Source organism: Brienomyrus brachyistius, chromosome 2 (assembly GCF_023856365.1).
Source record: "Brienomyrus brachyistius isolate T26 chromosome 2, BBRACH_0.4, whole genome shotgun sequence".
NCBI lineage: Eukaryota > Metazoa > Chordata > Actinopteri > Osteoglossiformes > Mormyridae > Brienomyrus > Brienomyrus brachyistius.
In genome coordinates, this window is record NC_064534.1 from 23145645 (window position 1) to 23168245 (window position 22601).

Here is a 22601-nt window from a genome sequence, read left to right on the forward strand (position 1 = left end):
ATGTTAGTTAGGTTAGGTGTGCCGTATTAAAATGCATTTTCACCTTACGATACTTTCGCCTTACAACAGGTTTATCGGAACTTAACCCCGTCGTAACCTGGGGAGAGGCTGTATATAAATTTACTGAATTTTTATTTGTTATTGCATTTTAATGATAAATAACAATTCAATACATTTATATAAATATATTTATTTACCTTACCTCTCAGTCATTTTATCAGGATTCTCAGTTCTCAGCCTGAAAGTCTCCAACGAGGAACAAAACTGAAATGGTCATTTGGTCGTGAATAAATAATTTATCCAAATACAAATACATTGCCAAATTGAACGATTTCAACAAGTGCATTGCCTGTCTGGTGCATCTGAGTCACCCCTCAAATCACCACTGCTTCCTGTTTCATTGGATACACCCAGGTATCTGACTGCTTTGCCATATTAGTCATTGCGTTTCGACGGAGTACAAAGATATCCTGGAGCAACATCAGTATATATCTCTTTACCTAAGAAGCACTGCACCGTATTATGCGGGTCTTGGAGTGCATTAACCCGCTATTACCACAGTCATCACACATTTGGCTTACATGTTTGTACTTGAAGACATTTTTTTCATGATGATGAGTTTATTAGTAGAACTACTATTTAGGTATAAGGGTAACATAGCGTACTGTGATATTTATTTTCAGCAAAAATGTATCTTGGGGTTTTTCAAAATACTGCAATAGCGTCGCTTTTTAAAATACCGTTGAAATGCCCTATAATTTGCCGTACCAATACTGCCACAGTACTGATTTCTTAGCTCCCTCCATGCGATGTTATCTCTTCGTGTAGCAAAAATGCATGGGTTTACAGTGTACTGCGGACGTAGACATACAATAACTTAGAACTGAATTCAATAAATCTGTTCCATAGATCGATCCCATTATTACAGATTCCTGATCCAGCTGTTTGAGTCAGTACCAGACTGATACCGAATATCGGTATCAGATCAGTGCATCTCTAACATGATCAAGGTGTCGACTTGGCCTTCAAATTCCCCAGACTACAATTCAATCAAGGGGCGGCATGGTGGTGCAGTGATTAGCACTGTTGCCTCACACCTCTGGGACCCGGGTTCAAGTCTCCGCCTCGGTCACATGTGCGTGGTGTTTGCATGTTCTCCCCATGTCATCGTGGGGTTTCCTCCGGGTACTCCGGTTTCCCCCACAGTCCAAAAACATGCTGAAGCTAACTGGAGTTGCTAAATTGCCCGTAGGAGTACCATGTGTGAGTGACTGGTGTGTGAGTGTGCCCTGCGACGGGCTGGCCCCCCATCCTGGGTTGTTCCCTGCCTCGTGCCCATTGCTTCTGGGATAGGCTCCAGACTCCCCACGACCCAGTAGGATAAGCGGTTTGGAAAATGGATGGATGGATGGAAGTAAGTAAATATATTGGCGTAAATCAAGCATCACAAGGTTCTTTTTGAATGAATGGCATGATTGACTGGCTCGTGACGTAACGTACGGTAGGCTGGGTTGGATGTCCAACCACTCCTGCCCGCAGGTTGCAGCGAGACATAGATCCAGTGCCAATGTCCACACTCCTGCACTCACAGATTTTGGTGCTTTCCCACTAAGTCCTTGAGGACCTTAGACTCTCCCACTGTTAAATAGTAAAGTGCATAAGGGCTCTCTCATAGACATTGCGAGCCTTTTATGCACATTTTCCGTAAGTCCACCTTTCTTCTGACTTCACCTGTGGGAATTACCCACAGCTCTTAGTTGTGTGACGTACTGTAAAACACCAGGTTACCAGAGGAAGCCCAGAAGTGTAAATGATGAACAACAATTAAATATGTCAGGGTTCAGGGCTTAGGTGGGATATTGGGACTGGGCTATACTGTATTTGACCCCATGACAAGTCAATAAAGATTCAATAGAAAAGTTATGGTGGGCTCAGATCTTGCTGCAGTGCATTTAATTTGCTGAAGACTACAGTGCAACCTGTGCTCATATATATGAAAGCATGGCAACAGACTAAAGAACTGTATGTGCTTGTATATAGAGCACGGAGAAATATCTTCTCATTTTACGAGTCTTATACAGTACCGTGCATTATCATCACTATTAAAAGAAAAATGTGCAAAGGAAAGTCAAAACTCCATTGTGGAAACAAAAAAATACATATTTTTAAGATTTAAAGTGAATTGCTTTTTACTAAATGAATTGTAGATACAAGTTTCAAATAATATGTATCCGTTTATTTTTATATTTATAAATATATATTTTTTTGCCGTCACACTAAAAACTGACTTTTTAAACAAGTAAACTGTCTTCTACATGGATCTGCATCCCCAAAAGTGCACATTAAAAGTATGTATTTTACAGTGTTTGCAGAAAACATTTCAATAAATTAGCGATCATCCATTTTCTGTAACTGTCCTATTCAGGGTTGCAGGGGATCCAGTAGCCTATGGGCACAAGGCAGAGAACAACCCAGGATGGGGTGCCAACCCAACACATGGCACTCACACACAACTTGGAATCTCCAATTCACCTCAGCATGTTTTTGGACTGTGGGGGGAAAGTGGAGTACCCGGTGGAAGCCTCATGATGACACAGGGAGAACATGCAAACTCCACACACAAGCAAATACAAGAACAATACATCATGAAACATAATTGTTTCCACCTAACTCACGTTAAGAAGGACCGTACTGCATTGTCTTAATTTTTTAAGTAATGTGTGCCTGTGTAAAATTTAGCACTTCAAACCTCTAGCAGAATGTAAAAAAAAAAATAATTAAAATGAATGAATGAATGTAATTTTACACATATAGTAGCTGAACAGTTTTTACTTTCTGTGAATTTGAACTGAAATCAAAACCATGCTGTCATCTTGTGGTAAACATAAGAATTGCTAGTATAGTATCTATTGGGAAAAATGTTACTCTGCAACAAATATCTGAATGACTACAGATAAACATATTATTATTAAAGAACCTCACATAAAATGTACGTTTTCCAGATTTTTTTTTGATTTTTAGATTTTGTGTTTTGAGGAGAGATGAGTGTATTCTATAAGGTAGTGTGGAGAGCTCCTGGCTGGTCCCTGTGACCTGCAGGAAAGCCACACCTTGCAGGTCTGAAGGGCAGAAGGGGGAATGGAGATTGTGGGTGGCCTGAAAAGGAGGGACCCCAAGGTGTACCTGGGCCCTTGGGGCCAGAGGGGGACAAAGGAGAACTGGGCTTACCGGGTAATGAGGGAGGATAGGCCTGACGACCTTTTCTATAGAGGTAAAGAACTTTTCATTAAAAATCTTACACTGGGTCTCTTAGACACTGTACCACAGCAGTGCTTAAATAGTGCTTTAATGGGGCCCCAAAATGTACAGTGGAAGACTCAGAGGGCCCAGTGCTTTAATGGGGCCCCAAAATGTACCCTGGCAGACTCAGAGGGCCCAGTGCTTTAATGGGGCCCCAAAATGTACAGTGGAAGACTCAGAGGGCCCAGTGCTTTAATGGGGCCCCAAAATGTACTGTCAGGGCAAAATCTACCAAGGGCCACCCCACAAACCCTCAGCAAACCCTATTTATTGTGGGAGCCACATTTCTTCAGACTGAAAGTGCCAACTCAAACAGGGCACCCTAGCACTGCCCCTGTGTATATGTAATATATTTCTAACATAATACTTCAGAATGTATAGACATATAGTCTGGATAGCAAATTTTTTATTGTTTATTGCCGTTATCTAATTCCACAATCCCTGTATGAAACCTTGCATTTGTAACTGCTGCAGAAATATATGATTTTATAAAAACCGGACTGCAGAATGATGAGTGCAACGCTCATCATCTCCCTACACAGTGCAACTTGTCAGTTTAGTCTGGAAGGCAAGCCTAAAGAGCCTGCTTCACACTCTGTGCAGAAGGATGCCCAGGCTATACATGCTGCTAAAAGATCCTTTGCAATTCCATTCAATTAAGGATACTGGGAAGTTGGAGGACTCTGGTTACATTGTAACCAGAAGAGGTAGAACAACAGACTTGGTGCAGAACAATGGAAAGGGATTTAAGATTTCAACAGTTCATTCCACTTCATTCAGAGTGACAATTTGAACTACTCCATCCATGCAGAGTTCCTCCAATTCAGCACATAAGGTGCCCATCTACAGTGACATACACACCATGTTCCGATAAGTGTGGCTGCTTCTTTCCTAAAGATACACTGCTACTCAGATTTTAATGGAGATCTCCAGAGAAAAAGGAACACCTCACGTGTGTGGGAGGGAGATCCTGCTCTTGTGCACATCCTGCAGGCCGGGCTGCCCAACACAAGCCTTGCAGAGGCATGTACCAGAATGCAGCCAGTCCCATGAAAATATGCATGAGGCAGCGGAGATGTCCTTCACAGCGGAGATGTCCTTCACAGACAGCTGTCTGCAGCCTGAACTCAGAGGAATATGCACATATACCTGGGATTGCCACCCACCCAAGACAGAGTATACAGTGAATGGTGCAATAAATAACAAAAATAAAATAAAAATCAGTGAGAATTCTATAACTGAAAACACTTTAGCAGGAGAGGCTTATGACACTGTGCCTCTGAAGACCAAACATGAGAAGAGAAATGACATAATTCACATGAAATACTTGGCAAAATGAAGCAGATTCATTTGTACATTTGGTAGTATGAAGATCTATCCAAAAGAACAATGAAGATGAATAAATACTTTTTGTGAATTTTATTGCCTAAAAGGATCAAAACAAAAATAACTTTACCTGTACAAAAAAAGTAATGCTAATTTTTTAGACAGCCATTTGATGGCCACACATTTTGTTATGAGTGATGAGCACAAAACCTAATTAGCAAAACATGAAAAAAATTAAATAAACAGTTGCAGTCACATTAAAACATTTCACTGCATCAGTTACTACAGTCTCTGGAATTCTGCCTTAACTCCTTCCACATCATACTGCCAGTGCATAAGGCAGTGACGCCCCAGCAGTCCAAATGAGGCCACAGCCCTCAGAGTGGAGATACAACCTCCCCACTGGTTAGTGCTGCCGGATCAGGATGTCCCAGCTTTCCCTCCAGCGCAGAAAGGAAATATCCTCAGAACTAAGCTCTGGGTAGCCATAGGTGAAAGGACTGAGGGTGTGATAACATACATACACCAGGACCAGTCCTGCAAGGAGGACACCCTCCAGAGAGCGTCGTTGTAAAGAAGACCTGGCGGCAAAAGGTCAAAATGCAACTGGATAAGTAAAACTGTTAATAATAGGAAGACATGACATAGAGATTAAATTATACTGAACAACTGAAGTGATTTTTAAACACTAGCAACTTAGTGATGACCTCTACCATACCAAACGTATAGATGCAGCGGTATGTTAGCCACATACTGTAACACAGCAGGAGCTTTTACCGAAAGTAGCCTATCAGCCATATGTATTTTAACAGAGCAATGTTGATTGGGCATTGAGTTCCTCCTGATATTTTAAATCTGAAACCTGCCATGTCTATTCTGACACCTGTTACCATTTACCTGAAGATGTGAACATGGAGATGCTCAATGACCACTGATAACAACAGGATCTTGAAGGTGAGAGCTGGCAAGTAATGGTACAAAAAGAGTGTCTTCTCCATCATGAAGAAGGGCAGATAGTTCACCACCCAGCCACCAGCACATACTGCACCCGCTTGAACAAACTGATGCCACGTTTCTGAATCCAGATGATAATCGGAAAGAGAAAGAAAGAAAATGCATCTTTACTCAAATATTTATTATTAGGTTGAACACTTACAATGAGGAGGCACTGCTCTTTGATATTCTTTGATGCAGAAAAAGTTAATTTTGGGTATTAATGTTCAATTTGTTGGGAGCAGTTCATGATAACTTTTTACAAAATTTTGCATATGATTACCAACTAGTATTTTATTTACATAGACATGCACAAATATGGTTATAGCACAGAAAAGGCGGCCAATTAAATTTCCTCCTGGTATTGTACTTAATAGTGACGCTGCAGATTAAAACACATCTTGGAGGTTTTGTGTCCTTTTGAGCCTTGCACCAAGAGTAAAAAGCAGCTTTCAGCATTACAGTCTGACCCCAGTACCTTCTGGGATGTCGTGTATATTGCGGCGTCGTCTCAGCAGGTACCAGATGAACAGAAGAGAAAACAAAGCAAGGCCCAGATTTGCAAAAGTCCACGTGACAATATTGCCAATCAAGTGGATCTGAGCCTGAGGGCCACACAGATAAGAGATAAGAAGGTGAGAAGATCCTGGGCTTTTGCAGAACATGCAGAGTTAGCAAGACATCAGGATTCTCAGGATTTCTGCTACAGTTTCGATTAAGTAAGAGACCATGCAGGAAACAAATAAGGAAAAGGACTTTGTACTGTATTATCAGTCAGTACAAGGTCACTGATCGATTTGAAGAACTTACATTGCTGGAAGGATGAAGCCAGTACACAATATTCGTGTCCATGGTGACCCATTCCAGAGGAGAGGAGCTGTATTTGTGTTCCGTCTCCTCAATTTTCATTGTAAGCATCTTTAACTAAACAAGTAGAAGATCACAGATGCAAATATGGTCACTGTATACCAAAATGATCTATTTAGGCATCAAACACCCATCAAGTCCACAGCAGAAGGATTTAATTACATTGCAAAAAGAGACCCGATACATCAGGTATTGTAGTTGTATACCTTCAAATGTACAGCATCTCACCTGAGAAGGCCGGTCTACTCATAGCTGCCCTACCTGTACTTCCAGAAACTTGTCTATGAAGGTGAGATTATGGCTGATGTCAATGTGAGTGGGAGAATGCAGCTCCTGCTCCCTCTCTTTCTGCTCCAGGCCTGCAGTCAGGGGCACAGTGGTGATTCAATTACATTAATGCATAACTCTGAAGATGCTTAGGGACACGGTGTCAGGTCTCGCCCCAAAGCTACAGTAGAAACCCTCCGGTTACATTTCTGTATCGTTTAAGCACAGTTCTCCCCTTGGATAAAACGGAAATGTTCACCTTTTTAGCACGTGCCTTTCTAAATTAGAATATCATTGTGCATGTACATCATACAATAAGTATGAAGAACTCAGATAATTTTTAACTAATCATGTAGAAAATGGAGTTTATAAAATTAAAGTGAGTGACAGGAACATTTAAAAGCAATCAGTGGGGTCTCTTACTCCTTCCATAGCGATGTTCCTCCACGTTCCAAGCCCACCTCTGCTGGTAGCCCTTGGACAGCTTGTCCCCCACAACTTCCAACTGCCTGAAGCCCCAGTCTGGCAGAGATGCTCCACTCAGCTGCATAACAGTATTAATACAATCATTTTCTCAAGGTACCATGCATGTGCAGTTCCTCAAAATATAACAATTATAGTGTCATTCCATATTAAATCACCCAATTTGAGAAAAAAATCCCATGTCACCTTCTCAAATTCACCACCGCTCCTATACCAAGCTTATGGAGAAATCTCAAGTATTACGTCTGTATCTATGGCCTTTAGAACTTTTTATTAACTTCACGCATTTTGCCGACTCAGCGTTCGGGTCCCACTTCCAAACTTTCATATGGCACCTGCAGCTTTGAGACGAGGGCAGACATTGGCTGTAAAAGTCTAAAATGTTATCAGATCAGCTGTGCCTAATGTACTCTTCCAAGAAAATGCCTGAAAATTCTACATTACGCCCCCCTTTGAGAGCTTCTCACTCAAACAGTATGCTAGACAATCATTATGCCCCCATCATTTATGACATCATAGGCTATGTGGATGCAGCAACCCCATGTAGTACTCTTATGCGAGTGTCAGAGTAATTTTTGGAAGTGTGTTCAACTGCCTATTTTTAAGTCCTCATTTGGCCAAGTGGATACGTAACCATCATTTTCATATTTGTATGCTTATATATTTGAAGATCATCTGATAAAAAAATTGCTGTTGTTGCTAAGCTTCCTTCTGCAGTTATGATTTTTTTTTTAAAGAATCAGCTGTCACGTTCTTTCTGCCGTACAAATTCAACCAAAACATAAATATCACATTGTTCACAGTTTCATAATTTCCACATAGACTTATTCCAATATCCATTATATGAACGAATCAATACTGGTCGCTATTGTATGTGAAGACAACAGACTAGCCTAGTGTCTCTCCACCCAGTCCTTGGGGACACCCAGACATTTCATGTTTTTGCTCCCTCCCAGCTCCCTGCCAGACCGTCCAAATTTTGCTCCCCAGCAGGGAACAAAAATGTGAACTGTATGGGGGTTCCTGAGGATCAGAGGCACTGGTACAGCCAAACCAGACTTTACAAACCTTGAGCACTGCAGAGGTGTTCACATGAACAAGCTGCACCTCTGAATAAATTGTTTTCCAAACTGCTCTCTCAGACTCCCTGTTGAGTATTTCCTGTAAAAGACAACCAGTCAGTATTTCCCTGGCAAGCAAAACAGAACAACAGAATTCACTGCTCGAACCCGGATCATTAACTGATAAGCACATAAACGCCTAACTGCACATCTGCTTAAGGATGACTTGATTGGATGTTGGTTAAAACCCATTTTATCCCCACATATTTATCTGGTTGTGAAATACACTTCTTTAGTTTGCCTTAGAATTTACTTCATGTATGAATGAAGTTATACAGTAAGCAAATATAAGCAACAACTGTGACATATTCAAAATATGCACCAAAGAGCCTATTTCCCAAAATACAAAACTCACCACTTTCCAAAGGTTCTGGGAAGGCATTGATACATTGAAATCAATGTAGCCAGATACCTCCTGTAAGTGAGGGCTCACGGGAGCAGCAACATCATGCCTGTGGACAAAAAACATCAGTCAGTCATTGTCATTCTTAGTTAATTCAAGGTAAAACACACTGATGCATCATGCCTGCATATATTGAGCACTGCATGGCCACTGCACCTTCAGGCACACGCAAGAGCTGAGGGACCGTGAAAAAGGTAAGGTTCGCTAGGTGGTTAATCTAGCTGGTGAGATGGTTTTGGGGAGGGAAGAACAAGCAGGTTGTAGCAGATTAAACTACAGACTGACACAGTTGAGTGTAGTGGTATATAAAAAAAATATATAAAAAAATAAAACAAAACATATTTAACTAAAACAAAGAATGGTGTGGTTTCCAACTCTGATAAATGGTGAAAAGCTCACTGAAACAACTAAGCAACTACTGTGGTTCACAAACCATGGATTAACAGACAAATACCAGTTTCCTTCATTAAATCCATTTGGTTTAAAACTGATTTCAATGTGTTGGGCAACATAAGGAATTCTTTAGGCTCATGTTTTGTGGAGTACTGTATGATCACAGGAAGTATTGTGTTTGTGTCAGTATTTTTATTTTTCTTAGCATCCAATCAGCACATTTACAACTGCAAAACATTACTTTCAGTTAAACCAAAAAACACCTTTTAAATCTCAAGTGAAGCATTTTTTTGTTTGTTGGCAGTATTATCACGTCTGTGTCAAACGTTTACCTGTCTTCGGATCCGTGAGGGTTCTGAAACTGCTTAAATCACATTTTTTTGGATAGCCACTATTCACTTTCATCTTGTGCAATGAAAAGACAACCAAAGTGCTGATAGACTGAATTTAATTATAACCATGCTTGAAGTGTACGTCGATATTTGCACATCAACAAACAAATGTTCACCAACACTGGCATTTTCAATTAACTAAAAATGACAATGATTGACTGATGCAATTGAGCGATTTTTTCCAATAAACATCCATGGAAAAATGGCCACATATAGGTAAACGATTTTAATACCAAGAGACTCTTTCAGGGGCCTGTATCATGAAGCAGGATTTCTTACGTACCCGGATAACTTGTCAGATTTAAGGTACCCCGATGTAAATGGATTTTATCTTCATTCACTTCCATTTAGCCCAGGCTACCTTAAAGCTGACAAGTTATCCGGTTAAGCATGAAATCCTACTTCATTACACAAACCCCAGAACAGTGATGGAAGGTGACACAGAAGACATATGATCATTTCAAGCAAAATATTATCAAACCCGTTTTCCTTTTGATCTATTCAACATTTTACAATAATGTTTCTTTACAACAATTACTGTTCCTTAGCAGATTAACACTCATATATTGCATTAAAACATTCAAAAATATCCAATTTTAACTAAACTATAAAGTTCCCGTGGCTGAGGCAATGTACATACGTATTTAGGAACCGTGATGTCATTCCATGTACCAGCTGGATGATGTCACCATGCTTAACTGTCTGGGGTGGGCTGCTCACTATCAGTTCCTGCCTAAAGCAAAGTAATTCAGTTAACAACAGTTAAAAGTGTTTTCACATAAACATTTTCAAAAAACATCAACATCCAAGATGTTGACTGTATGTAACAAGTGCATTGTAAAGCTAACACTCAATGCTATGAACAGCTAATGGCAAACAAATAAATAATAAGCCAGAAGTTCCACGGAAATCAGTCTGCTTCATTACTCAGTGCTGGTCCTACGAATTCGATATTCCTGGTTCTAATGAAGATAAAAGCACATGTGACACTCACCTGCCTGGATCTTTGATAACCCACCAGTTATTGACATCTTTGAAGGGATAGCAGGTGATCTGCTGTTGGTGGGAACTTCCACGCCCATCTTCATACCTGAACAGCATCACAGGCAGTCTAAAGCCAGGCTAACAAGCACATGGTGACCCCAGGCAGGCCATTCATCAATATTATGAAGATGGAATTTCATTTAAAAAAATCATACATCAATACGACTGTCACAGAAGGAACAGAGGTCATCAAACTAACTATTAATTTATATACCACTGTTCAAAAGTCTGGAATAATGAACAATGTTTCACTGAAAATAACTGAAAATATTAGTCATTAAATTGATCAAAAATGATCATAACAGAGATCAGTGTTGGGGTGATTGTCCAGCTGCATGAGGAAACATGCCTTTGTAATACAGCGGTGAGCTTGCTGGCTCGGTGTTCCCTGTGCTCCTTGTACACCAGAGCAGCCCCATGCTCTTACAGCACCTCCACCATGCTCTCCAATACATTCTTTTCTTTGATCAAACACCTCAAACTTAGATAAATTCATCCACAATAGATGTTTCCAATCATCTACCGCCCAGCCCTTGCTATTCTTTCGCCCATTTCAATATTTTCTTCTTGTTTGTTAATTTTCAAAGTTAGTTAGTGAAGCTGATACTTAACGCAATACCAGCAACTAGGGCTATATTCATGGAAGGAGCATATGGGTAATAAAACTGATTACAGAACCAGAAAGGCAACAGCTTCATAAATAACGATAAAACATGTAAACAGTAAAAACGATATAAAGAACAAGCTTACGATTAGATTTACACAAATAAATAAAAAAAATCTAAAAAAGCCCCTGGCTTGACATTACTAAAAATCTCTTTTGAAGGGTCAGTAAAATGGTGACTTCACCGCCGGGAATTAAAAGAAGGAAAATAGAATAAATCATGTTTAACAGTTAAAGTTAACTTTTGTCAGCTTTCCAAAAACTGGACAGATTTCATAAAGCTTGCTATCAATATTTCCACCCCATTCAGCCTTCCATATTTCATCTTTATTAGAAAAGGGCAGAAGTTTGCTATCCGAGCTCATTTTAAATGTGGATTTTTCTTTGAATCGCTGGCTCAAAGACCATAGTCCGTGGAAAAAAAATCCACTGCGAAAAAAAGTTTAAACTTCTTTCAAAAACATTCTTTGAGACCTTTGAATAGTGGTGTAAATTTTAAGCATTAACAGTTGTAACTTCACACATGTTAAACCTGAGTGTAAATTTGAAATGGGCCTCAATATCATATCAACATCTCAGTATCCAATGAGGAAAGAATTGCGCCTCTCTCGACTTACCTTATAGGATAGTTGACCCTGTGGGAGTGAAGCCAGCACGGTACAGGTTTGCTGGACACACTGCGCAATGTCACCTGGGAGCCATAAGCTACCTCTAGTGGCTGCCACTGTGTGATCCTTGACAAACCACCCTGAAATTCAGCACACAAATCACTTACAGAATACGACGCAGGACGAACAGAAAGAAAAAACATTAAAAATTGTACACTGCAGAAGTACATCTGGACACTGCATGCCATACACCAAGTCACCTCAAGGCTCGCCTGAAACGCACTGCTCATCATCGGATCATGGGGTCCACTGCGGCACAGCAGGCTCAGGTGTACATAGAAAAATCCAAAGTAGTATAACACAGGTAGGATCAAGAGTGCAAAAGAACGAACCGTCACTTGAACCATCACCAATGCCTGAAAGCAAAACAAGAGCACGACAAATGCCAAGTTCAGCGGGAAGCTATTACAATACATTCGACAGGTTTCTTAACAATCAGATGTGAAAAAAATTGGCCAGAAATACAGAACTGAGAAAACAGTGCAAAAAATTTTAAGCCACTAAAGCAAATTATGTTGGTGCATGATTTTATGTCTGTCAAAGTGTGTCAACTTCAATATCTCTCCTAAAGTCACCCGAGTATTTACAGTAACTACCCGTAAACACATGCATCTGTCAGTCACTCACACACCAGCTGGGTAATCTATACCACATTAAATTATTTAACTTAAATTTCACTATCAGCTCACTTAATTAACAAAAGCATGGAATGGCTGGGTGGCCCAGAGGAGAGATTTAAGAACTGAACTGGTGTTCATCTAGAACAGAGGACATTATTGTTTTTATTGGTTACTGTTCATTTGTGTCACGTTAAATTGTGTCTTTTTCCTGCCTGAGCAAATATACACTTACTAGTCAGGCAAATTGCTTTAAGCATTTTCCCTTGAATTTTGCACAATACTATATATAAGCTTTCATCTACTCACATTGCTCAGTGTTTGGTTTCCAATAAGCTGCCAGGTGTGAAAAACTGCAATCCCCAGCAGAAGCATGTAAGTTAAGACACCCGTATACTTCACCCTACGCAGTAAGAAAATCACAAATTTAACTTATCCACTGCAAATTTACTGCGATTTAACAAACTGAACACCTGTTTTCAGATTACTTGTATTTTCTCTTACTAATATATATATATATATATATATATATATATATATATATATATATATATATATATATATATATATATATATATATATATATATATATATATATATTATATATATAAGAGGCTTCATAAACTATCAAGATAAATTCCAGCTCATTTTAAAGCACTTCAGGCAACAAAATGACGAAATATTGATAAAAGATTAGCATTTTTGTTTTTCTTCATTAAGTCTAAAATGTAACCCAAAACATCAATAGTATTTGAAATAAAAATGTAGCTATTTTATCACTCATTTGTCAGTTCAACAGCTTTTCAGCACTGAAAATGCCACAAAGTAAGTAGAATATCTACTTCTGCATGCAAATACAGAATAAGGTACTACATCGCATTACATCTGAAGGGTGCTACCACTGCTCTTTGTTAAATAAGACTTATAAAATAGAACCAGCTGATCATATTTGGGGTTTTGAAAGTATCAAACACTGAAATCAGGCCCTTGTCATTGATTTTGCCTTCAAAATCTTGGCACACAGACAAAGTTTCCCCTGGAATTATTACTTATTTATAAACCATGACAAGTTCACATTAGCTGAAAAGCATTCGGAACCCTGCCTGCCTCAAGGACTTAGGACTATTTTTACTGGAACCTAAATCCTCTTGGTATTTTGTGAGTTATAATGTACAAAGTGTTTATCAGAATTACCATTATTGAAAAGCACCACTGCTTAAAGAAAACAACTAACTGCATGGCAAGTCAGTATGGATTTTACTCTTCAAGCAATTTGATTATATGATCCTAGACACTAAAAGGCATCTGTTTGCCTAAAACACCCAAGAGCTCTCCAGCAAAAGATGTCACCCTGTAACAGGCAGTTTAAAAAAAACATTTTTAAAGTTTCAACCACATGTACAAATGATGTACAAGCCTGAGATAGAGCTTTACACTTACCCCACTGCACAGGCACATGAGACTCCCGACATCAACAGCCATACCCACAAAGTAAGAGATCTCTCACTGGTCAAGAGGGAAAAATGATTAATACAAAGTAAAAAGAAACATACATAAAACAAATTAACCTGCACTTTACCTTTGAAAAGAATCGTGGATGGTGTGAGAGAGACGAGAGAGAGGAGGGTTATTTTGTAGGACAACTTTCACTATAACTAACAGAATCACTACTATCTGTTGGCTCACTGGACTCTTTCTTTTTGTGCGGCTTTAACAAGGAACCTATTCAAAGACAGCTGCTTTTGCCTCATTTTCAATTTTGCAGAAATGTGTCGTTAAACAGATTCATCGCTTGCACTGCTACACCCTTATTCAGATGACGCTTTTCTACTGAATTTTGACTATACGAGTGAGGGATGCTGACTGAGACCGAGCATGGGAGACGATTACCCACAATCCCGCAGCAAGAAAGAGAGAAGAACCATCGGCTCAGCTGTGATCACGTAACACTAGATACATAATACTTGTATTGCAAGACCTTGGTCGTTTATCAAGTTAAAATATATAGAAAAATTGTGCATGTCTTGCAAAACATTCGCAAACCAAGTTACTTGCAATCCAAGGTTTTAATATATATATATATATATTATATATACACATACACATATATATACATACATATATATATACACACACACACACACAACCAGCCAAAACGTTTTTACACATACTGAGATTTTTGTACATTTGCATGTTACTCACTTCACATTTGCTAAAAATACACTCAATATTCTTTGCTAACAAATAGGGCTGCCACTGATGACTGCTTTTCTATCAATTAATCTATCAACTATTGTACCGATCAGTCGATTAATCTAAACAATTAATTTTGCTCCAGAAAATCAAATTGAACGTTTCATTTCAACTAACTTTGTTTTGATAACAACAAACTGTATGCCGCTGAAGGGCTTTATATAACGGACGCCAGCTTTTCGGCACTCTATGAAAGTTACAATACGATATGAAAAATATTAGTAGTAAGCCTAAAATATTAATGAGAGGTATAACGTGATGCAAAATCTAGTAATCTGTATAAATATGGAGTATCCTTATGCTTAATAAATTAAATTGGTGGAGCACGGCACAAGCGACTGTTTTGGTAAATTATGGAAGCAATAAGTGCTGAATCCATGGTGAAAAAAGGGACAGCTCAACAATGAGGAGATATTGTGGATAAACATGGTAAAAAGACGTTGGTTGTTTTTTTTTTTAAGTTTTAGTTTACAATGACAACACTGGCCACAATATGCCCAACATGGACAAACACACACACAGGCACCGTCAGTCAACGTAGAATTCATAATCTAAGGACTTCCTGTATTACTGTATGATGGGTATGGGGGAAAAACACCAACACAACCTCATGTTACTGGCTAATACTAAACATGTGAATAAAAATTAAAACTTGAGTTATTAGAAAAATAAGTGCCTCGTATATACACTGAGTACGGAGAAACATCCACAACTGAAGTCCATGTGCTTCCCCACTGTACTGCATGTCTTGGAAAAACTCACCCGGAACTGTAAGCATTATGGAATCTCAGATAGAACAGTACAGCCGCAAGCAGGAAGAAGATCAGCAAAGATTCCAATAACATGAAGCGAGACTGGACAATCAGGGCATTCTCTGTGTTAGAAGCAGACACAGAAATACCCATAACATACAGAACAGGACACATCCAGAATAACAAATAAGAACAAAAAAATTGCATGCAAAAATGCATTCAATAAAAATAAGGTAAGCATTTTTAAAAGTAAATACTCACATAAAATGTATATACATTCCAAAAAAAGTATACATATTTTTTAAATATCTAGAGATAAGTGTAGGACATTGGTGTTATGAAAGCATACCTAAGAGGAGGAGCAGAGTGGCGCCCACTGCTGTAAGGTGGGAGTAGCGCAGTTCCACCATCACCTGATATCCAAGGGGCACACAGAGGGCCCCTGCCAATGCTGGGATCACCCTCAGACTCCACACTGGCACATTGCTGGTGTACTCTGTCATAATAAGCAAAACAGCACGTTGTACATATTATTATGCATGCATTTATTTTTAATTCTGAATTTATGACTGGGTCATTACTGATAATATAATATGTTATATACTGTACTGTTTAACGTGTTTGCTGAGAAAAATCTATGTAGCTGTCTCGGGGACACTGTAATGTCAATCTGATTTAGCTGAAGAATGTGTAATATCTATATCCAGTTCCCTACCTGCACCGATTCTGTCCCAGACAAAGTTCCCATCAAATCCTCCAAGATATGCTAAATAAAAATGATTCAGTCACGTTAAAATTGATTTACTGGGAAAGTAAATCAATAAGGTTTTAAACAGCAGGGTCTCACCTCCAAGTGCTAAAATCATATGACCTAACGGTGGGCCACTCTCATCGATAAAAAATAGCTGTTTCATGTAGAGAGAGACAAACTGCCCATAGTAAACTTCATCAAACCTACAATAGAAACACCAACAGACCACATATAAAGACAAACTGCGTTAGTACTGCTTTTCCAGTAGCAATACAATAAATATAAAAAGTAATTCATACAACACTTTAGACTAGACAGAAATAAGTAAAAATAATTTTAAAAATTGCTCATACACTACAGCTTTCGGGAAATGAATCCCACAGAGCCTCGTTACCAGTCCCATAAGTGTCAAGGCAACCAGCACTAAGTTCACTTCGGCTTTCACCATGACGGGGAGTTTTATGGACTCAAGCATGATTTTCTTTTTATATCGTGTTCTGTAAGCATGAACAAAGCATAAATAAATTAGCATAAACACAGTTACTTGAGACTGCTTTGACATGCTATATTACTATGAAACTTAAATGCTATGGATTTCAAAACAAGCTCCTTAACCTACCCACTGCAAAAGTACAGGGATATGAAAGCACAAGATCTGCATCACTTTTATTTCTGACGACCCGATCTCCAGCTCCTGCACGATTTGCAGCACACATGCGCACCCCACATCACACAACGTCACTCACCGGTGCCTATACTGCGCACGCGCAAATACTCATCGAGTTATACTTCCGGGTTATACTGCACGCGTTTATAATGGTAACCTTTTTATTTACAAAAAAGTTATTGAGTAAATACATGTATCGTAACACTATACCTGTTTTTCCTCTCCACGTTTTCAGTTTATCAGATCTGTTCTACACGTTATTCTTACAGCGTATGAACCAACAGGGTTCGATTAATACTATTCTTTTATACTTGCCAGTTACATGAGAAACAGGGGAATATGATGTCGTCTTAAATGCAGTATAATAATACAAGAAAAAGTAAGCTACATATAACGTAAATGTTCACATGTTTTACAGGCAGTGACTCTACATACAGACTTGGGGGACATAAAAATTGAACTGTTTTGTGAACGTGCTCCAAAGTCTTGTGAGGTGAGTCTTGTGTTTAAGTATTCTTACACTGTTGCAGTGTACATTCAAAGTAGTACTAACAATATGGTTATTGATTATGTTTTATTGCAGAATTTCTTAGCTCTTTGCGCAAGCGGCTTCTATAATGGCTGTATCTTTCATCGGAACATCAAGGGGTTTATGGTGCAGACCGGAGACCCAACAGGTAATTTTAAAATTTGCTTACCTGGGCTAGAGATTGGTGGTAAAATTTGGGGCGAGGCTGCAGCGATAAGAAATTTTGTCGGGTAATTTTACCAACGCTGAATAAATGAACGACAGATTTCCGGGACATTGCGCATCATTCGCAGGAGTCAGGGAACTGCTGTCAATATGCGGGAGACACCCGGAACCTTCTTTTCAGTTGGGAAGAAGACTACTGTTTTATACGTAGCTTATGTCCGCTACAGCATTTTGGAATTTAATATTTTTTGTATTTTTTTGGAAAGTATAGAACCGAGTCTTTCCATCCGTGCTGCTTGAAATTTTTGTTTGTACAGCAGACTACATAAAGTAACAGTAGCAGTTAGAAAATGACAGCAGGATATAAATAATGCACATCGGGATATAACCTCACAAAACTAAATATAAAATAACGGATCGTTGCTACAGTGTAAATGTAATACAGAAGATTTCTAAAAATCTCTATATTAACGTAATACTATACATGTCAGATTTGCCATTTTACACTTCGAATATGAAATAAAGTAAGAATAATTGGTTCATAAATATAGACATTGGGCAAATGAAACAAAATGAATCCGACAGAATAACAGGGCATAAAGCAAATTCATGCATTAATTGTTGAGTGTCCCCACAGCAATGAGGAAGGAGCCATTTTTATATTGTGAGATTTTGTACATGAGTGATCTAAAACAACTAAAATAAGTTGTACTGGGTGTGATGGATCCACGATCGTCCGACTCGCACATTTGATGGTACGTTGATTGGCAACTACTGTACAGCATAGTCAAGTGACTATGGATAATGCTGTGGAGAATTTGACTGTGAGGTTTTTTTACTGACTCCAAGCATGATCAGGTGGTCTGTGTGGCTTTGTTAATATGCAGATATAGTCACTCAGGAATTGAAATGAGTCATTTATTGCTCCGTGCTGATTGTTGAAGATGGGATTTTGCATTCTGTGAGTGCTGAAAATCTGTGATGTTCTTTCATGTTTCAGCTAAATTGAACTGGAGGTAATTATTAGTACACTTGGTGACTGCTCTGTGGTGGCTCATTGGGCGTGCTGGCCAAAAACCCTTTACCCGAAGTTTTCAGATAAACTTGCTGTGTGAATTATCTGACTGCGCATGTCCGTTTTTTGTACCTACACGTCTGTGCATGCGCAGCATTACGCTTTACAGACTATTTTACGATGGTGTCCGATTTGTACCACTTTGTTTCACAACCCAGCCTGATCCCGTTACTAGTTCATTTCACGTACGTACGTACGTAAGTGATCTCCACCAGCTCCGAATGGGATGCATAAAGAAAAACACCCCATCTGCAGAAAATGAGTGACCAAAATTGACTTTAAATGTTACAGTTTTAACAAAATGTTTTTTGTTTTTCTTCAGGGATTTTTTTGTTTAAATGTGCATTTATTTTTTATTAAATGTTACTTGTAGTAATACGTTTCTGTTTCTTTTGTGTATTTGAGAAAAAAATATATATATATTTTTGGCTATAACCAAAGGCATCATTTTTAAAACATTTCTATGGGGAATTACCTCCTGCTTTAAGGCTTTTCAATTAATGAGCAATATTATGGAATGAATTGAAGCTGAGAACTAACTTTACAAGTAAAAAGTACAGTTTTATAAATGCTTTTTTACTAGGTACTGGGAAGGGAGGAACAAGTATTTGGGGGAGAAAGTTCGAAGATGAATTCAGTGAACATTTCAAGGCAAGTACTATTGGAATTATTGCAGACTTACCATATATAAATTATTGATGGTAAAACAGAAAACCACATCAGTGTGAACTTTTGTGCTTCAGACATTTTTGAGCTTTTAGCTTTGCCTAACTTCCTTCTGCGTCATGTCATTGCAGCACAATGCTCGTGGTGTGGTTTCAATGGCCAACAATGGCTCAAACAGCAACGGATCCCAGTTCTTCTTCACCTATGCTAAACAGCCTCACCTGGATATGAAGTATACAGTGTTTGGAAAGTAGGTAATAAGCGTTGTTTCTACAGCTTCAAGGGGCTAAAGCAGTGCTTTAGGGAATCATTCCACTATCTCCATGAAATGAAGAATAATAATAATGCATTGTTTAAATCTGTTGTTTTCAGAAACATGTAGGCTCTGTACATAATTTTACTTCTCAATTATTTCTGATTTCATTTTTTCATTTAGTATGTCTTTTGACTAACAATCAAACCAATGAAAACAAAATCAATATTTAATATTTAAAGACAGCACTGTAAAGGAAATGGCCTTTGAAACAACAGACTAACTTGAGGCTGTAGAATTAGACCATGTCCAGGATAATTAAGAGAAATGTAAAACTCAATTTGCTTAGCTATTGAAAACAGCATTGTAATTATGCATATGTCCGTGCTTGATGAAACATTCCTGTTGTAATATTGTCCACAGTCCATTACATACACATTCAAACATTAGGGATGATTTAAATATGCTAGTTTAACTTTTTGTACCTTGGGAAGAAACCCAAGAATAAACAGGGTGACCATGCAAACCCTACCCAGAGAGGAGTGGGGGGATTGGAACCCTCACCTCTGGAACTAAAATTAAATGAAAAGCTTTTCTCAGTTAAGAAAATTTACCCTAATGAAATTTCACTTTGGCTGGGGTGGTTTGGAGAATATAGCTATTTACAGCGTCCACTAGTAAAGCAAAAACCCATCTTTTATCTTGGGAATTGGTCAGACTCATTAATAGCTAAATGAAGCCTAATTCATGAGTGCTGACTGATGTAACCAGCATAGTGGTTAGGAGCAGGCCCGATAAGATATCAAACATTTTATTAATGTTGGCATTACATGACAACTGGCATTTTCTCATTCTTGTTGGTTAAAATATTTTTAATCGGCACTTGCAAATCGGTATTCAGAATATGCCATTTTAAATTATTCATAGTTTCTTGATCAGACTGGCCAAAATTGTGAATTAATCATCACAGGTATTTGATGTTTTGCAGATAATTAAAAACCAAGCTCAAGCATTTAGTCTACATAGGATAAAATGTGTTTATGAAACTTCTTTGTGGAAGATTTCTTTATTCCTATACACGTAACTAATGAAAGCTGTTTTTTTGATTGTACAGGATAATAGATGGTTTGGAGACATTGGATGAACTTGAGAAGCTGCCTGTAAATGAGAAGACCTTTCGTCCTTTAAATGATGTCATCATTAAAGATGTGACGCTGCATGCAAACCCATTTGCCACCTAGATCTGGTCAAAACTCCTTCTGTATAGCAGAGTAAGGTACACCTCTGTCGTTACAAGCCAGAACATTTAGCTGCTTTCAGTTACCCTGAAACAAAAAATGACGTTGTCATGCTTGCTGCTGTAGTTTTAAGGTGATTGCCATACAGAGTGGGCAAAATATTAAAGCCTTACTTCTAAGAGATTCATGAATCAATCAAGAAGTAACTTTAAATAATATTAAGTGCTTCATATTGCCTGTTGTGTTCCCTTTGTAGCCTAAAACTTAACTTGTATGACTTGTTTTTTGCTTTATGTGCAGTTTTTTTCCAGTGTCCCTACCATTTTGGCGTCATAAGCGATGGCCACAGGCAGAGCAAGACACCCAAAGATCTCTGGATGGCGATCTAGGATTGACTTTATGGATTATTTTTAAATTCTGTTCTCTGGGAGATCTTGCCAAAACGTCATTTCTATGAAGATGCTGTCCTTTCTTGAATTAGACAAGATGGCTGTATGGTTTGACAGTCTTAAAAATTGCTTCCATTTTCCGAATTGGCAGCCCCCACCCTCTCCCTGCAGGATTTGTTCGATCTTGCCTTGTAGGACCTATGTATCGATAACTTCATGCCGATTGTCTAGGCCAAAGTCTTAGACATTACACATGCAAATTCATGAAAAATGCAGGAAAAGGTGTGAATCCTATTTCAAACAACTGTATGTGTCACTCATCATTCAAAATCAGAAACCACTGTTACTTTGCGTAATTGACAAACAAATCCAGACACTGGGCATAGTACTTAATTTGCCAGTGGGATGTATAATTTCCCCTTTTCCTATCACAATTTCTGTAATGCCAATAACTGTTTCATCAATACATACAGACCATTGTGCATATTTGTGGCAACTGACAGCCTTTGTATCACTATGTATGTAAATAAAGGTAATCCTTTTCTACATTTCCTGGTGAGCGTAATCAATTATGAAGATTTGGGTACAGATAGTATGGGCATGTCCCTATCAATATTATTGGTGTCTAGGGGTGTGGGGGGTTTGCGGCTGATTTGGTCTCTACCAATGTTGAAACTAAGTTCACGCCATTTGTCACCATGGCAGCACCCTGGACAAGACTTCTTTCTTACTCAGATATGCCCTGAGCAGCCTCCTTGGGAGGCAAACTGGTGGCATCCTTATGAGATTAATGTATTCCTGAAAAACCTCAGGTTCACTAACAGTGTACATTAAAATATGAGAGTATGAAAAATAGGAGATTTGAGTTGAGATTCTCCACAGCATTATCCATAGTCACTTGACTATGCTGTACAGTAGCTGCCAATCAACGTAGCATCAAATGTGCGAGTCGGACGATCGTGAATCCATCACACCCAGTACAACTTATTTTAGTTGTTTTAGATCACTCATAGAGTTTGGGGAATGTGACTTAGTAATTTAGGCCAAACAAAATGAAATAAATAATAAAAGCAGTAATACCAGTCACCCATAATGTAACTATATGGATTACATACAAGAAATATACATTAATAAATTATTTCCAGTGTCCGGTATCTCTTGCAAGTGTCAAACTGGTTGCTAGTGCACAGATTTTCAATCTGTAGATAAATGCCGAAATAATAATTAGAATAAGGTAATCGGAAGGAAAACCCTTCAAGTTAAATAATCTTCCACAAGTTAATCTCAAAACTCTGCTGGATTAACCACCTTCCCTGGGCACCGAC

The 22601-nt window shown here is 38.6% G+C and overlaps 2 protein-coding genes across 5 annotated transcripts; one reads left to right on the forward strand and one right to left on the reverse strand.

Annotated features, from left to right (window-relative positions):
- Positions 1-4704: 4704 nt before the first annotated feature.
- pomt1 (protein-O-mannosyltransferase 1) lies at positions 4705-17810 on the reverse strand. 3 transcript variants are annotated; one of them, XM_048998520.1, is made up of 20 exons: positions 17660-17810; positions 16648-16791; positions 16391-16497; positions 16259-16309; positions 15893-16039; positions 15554-15665; positions 13979-14044; positions 12848-12941; positions 12122-12277; positions 11871-12001; positions 10540-10635; positions 10186-10278; positions 8713-8809; positions 8305-8397; positions 7177-7297; positions 6748-6845; positions 6430-6543; positions 6098-6224; positions 5524-5701; positions 4705-5207 (listed from the first exon to the last, which is right to left on the reverse strand). In XM_048998520.1, exons 2-20 carry the CDS (start codon positions 16767-16769, stop codon positions 5033-5035), a joined length of 2178 nt encoding a protein of 725 aa, XP_048854477.1. In that variant the 5' UTR covers positions 16770-16791; positions 17660-17810; the 3' UTR covers positions 4705-5032. The 3 variants fall into 3 exon arrangements, 2 of the variants coding, with proteins under 2 accessions (XP_048854477.1, XP_048854467.1); XM_048998510.1 differs by lacking the exon at positions 17660-17810 and adding an exon at positions 16914-17053; XR_007386341.1 differs by lacking the exons at positions 6098-6224; positions 17660-17810 and adding an exon at positions 16914-17053 and having other exon boundaries at positions 5071-5207.
- ppil3 (peptidylprolyl isomerase (cyclophilin)-like 3) lies at positions 17009-21824 on the forward strand. Of its 2 annotated transcripts, none has more exons than XM_048998539.1 (7): positions 17009-17113; positions 17380-17454; positions 17545-17638; positions 19314-19381; positions 19528-19646; positions 20764-20925; positions 21188-21824. In XM_048998539.1, the coding sequence occupies exons 1-6, from the start codon at positions 17009-17011 to the stop codon at positions 20888-20890; spliced, it is 588 nt and encodes a 195-aa protein (XP_048854496.1). In that variant the 3' UTR covers positions 20891-20925; positions 21188-21824. The 2 variants fall into 2 exon arrangements, with proteins under 2 accessions (XP_048854496.1, XP_048854488.1); XM_048998531.1 differs by having other exon boundaries at positions 20764-20920.
- Positions 21825-22601: the final 777 nt, after the last annotated feature.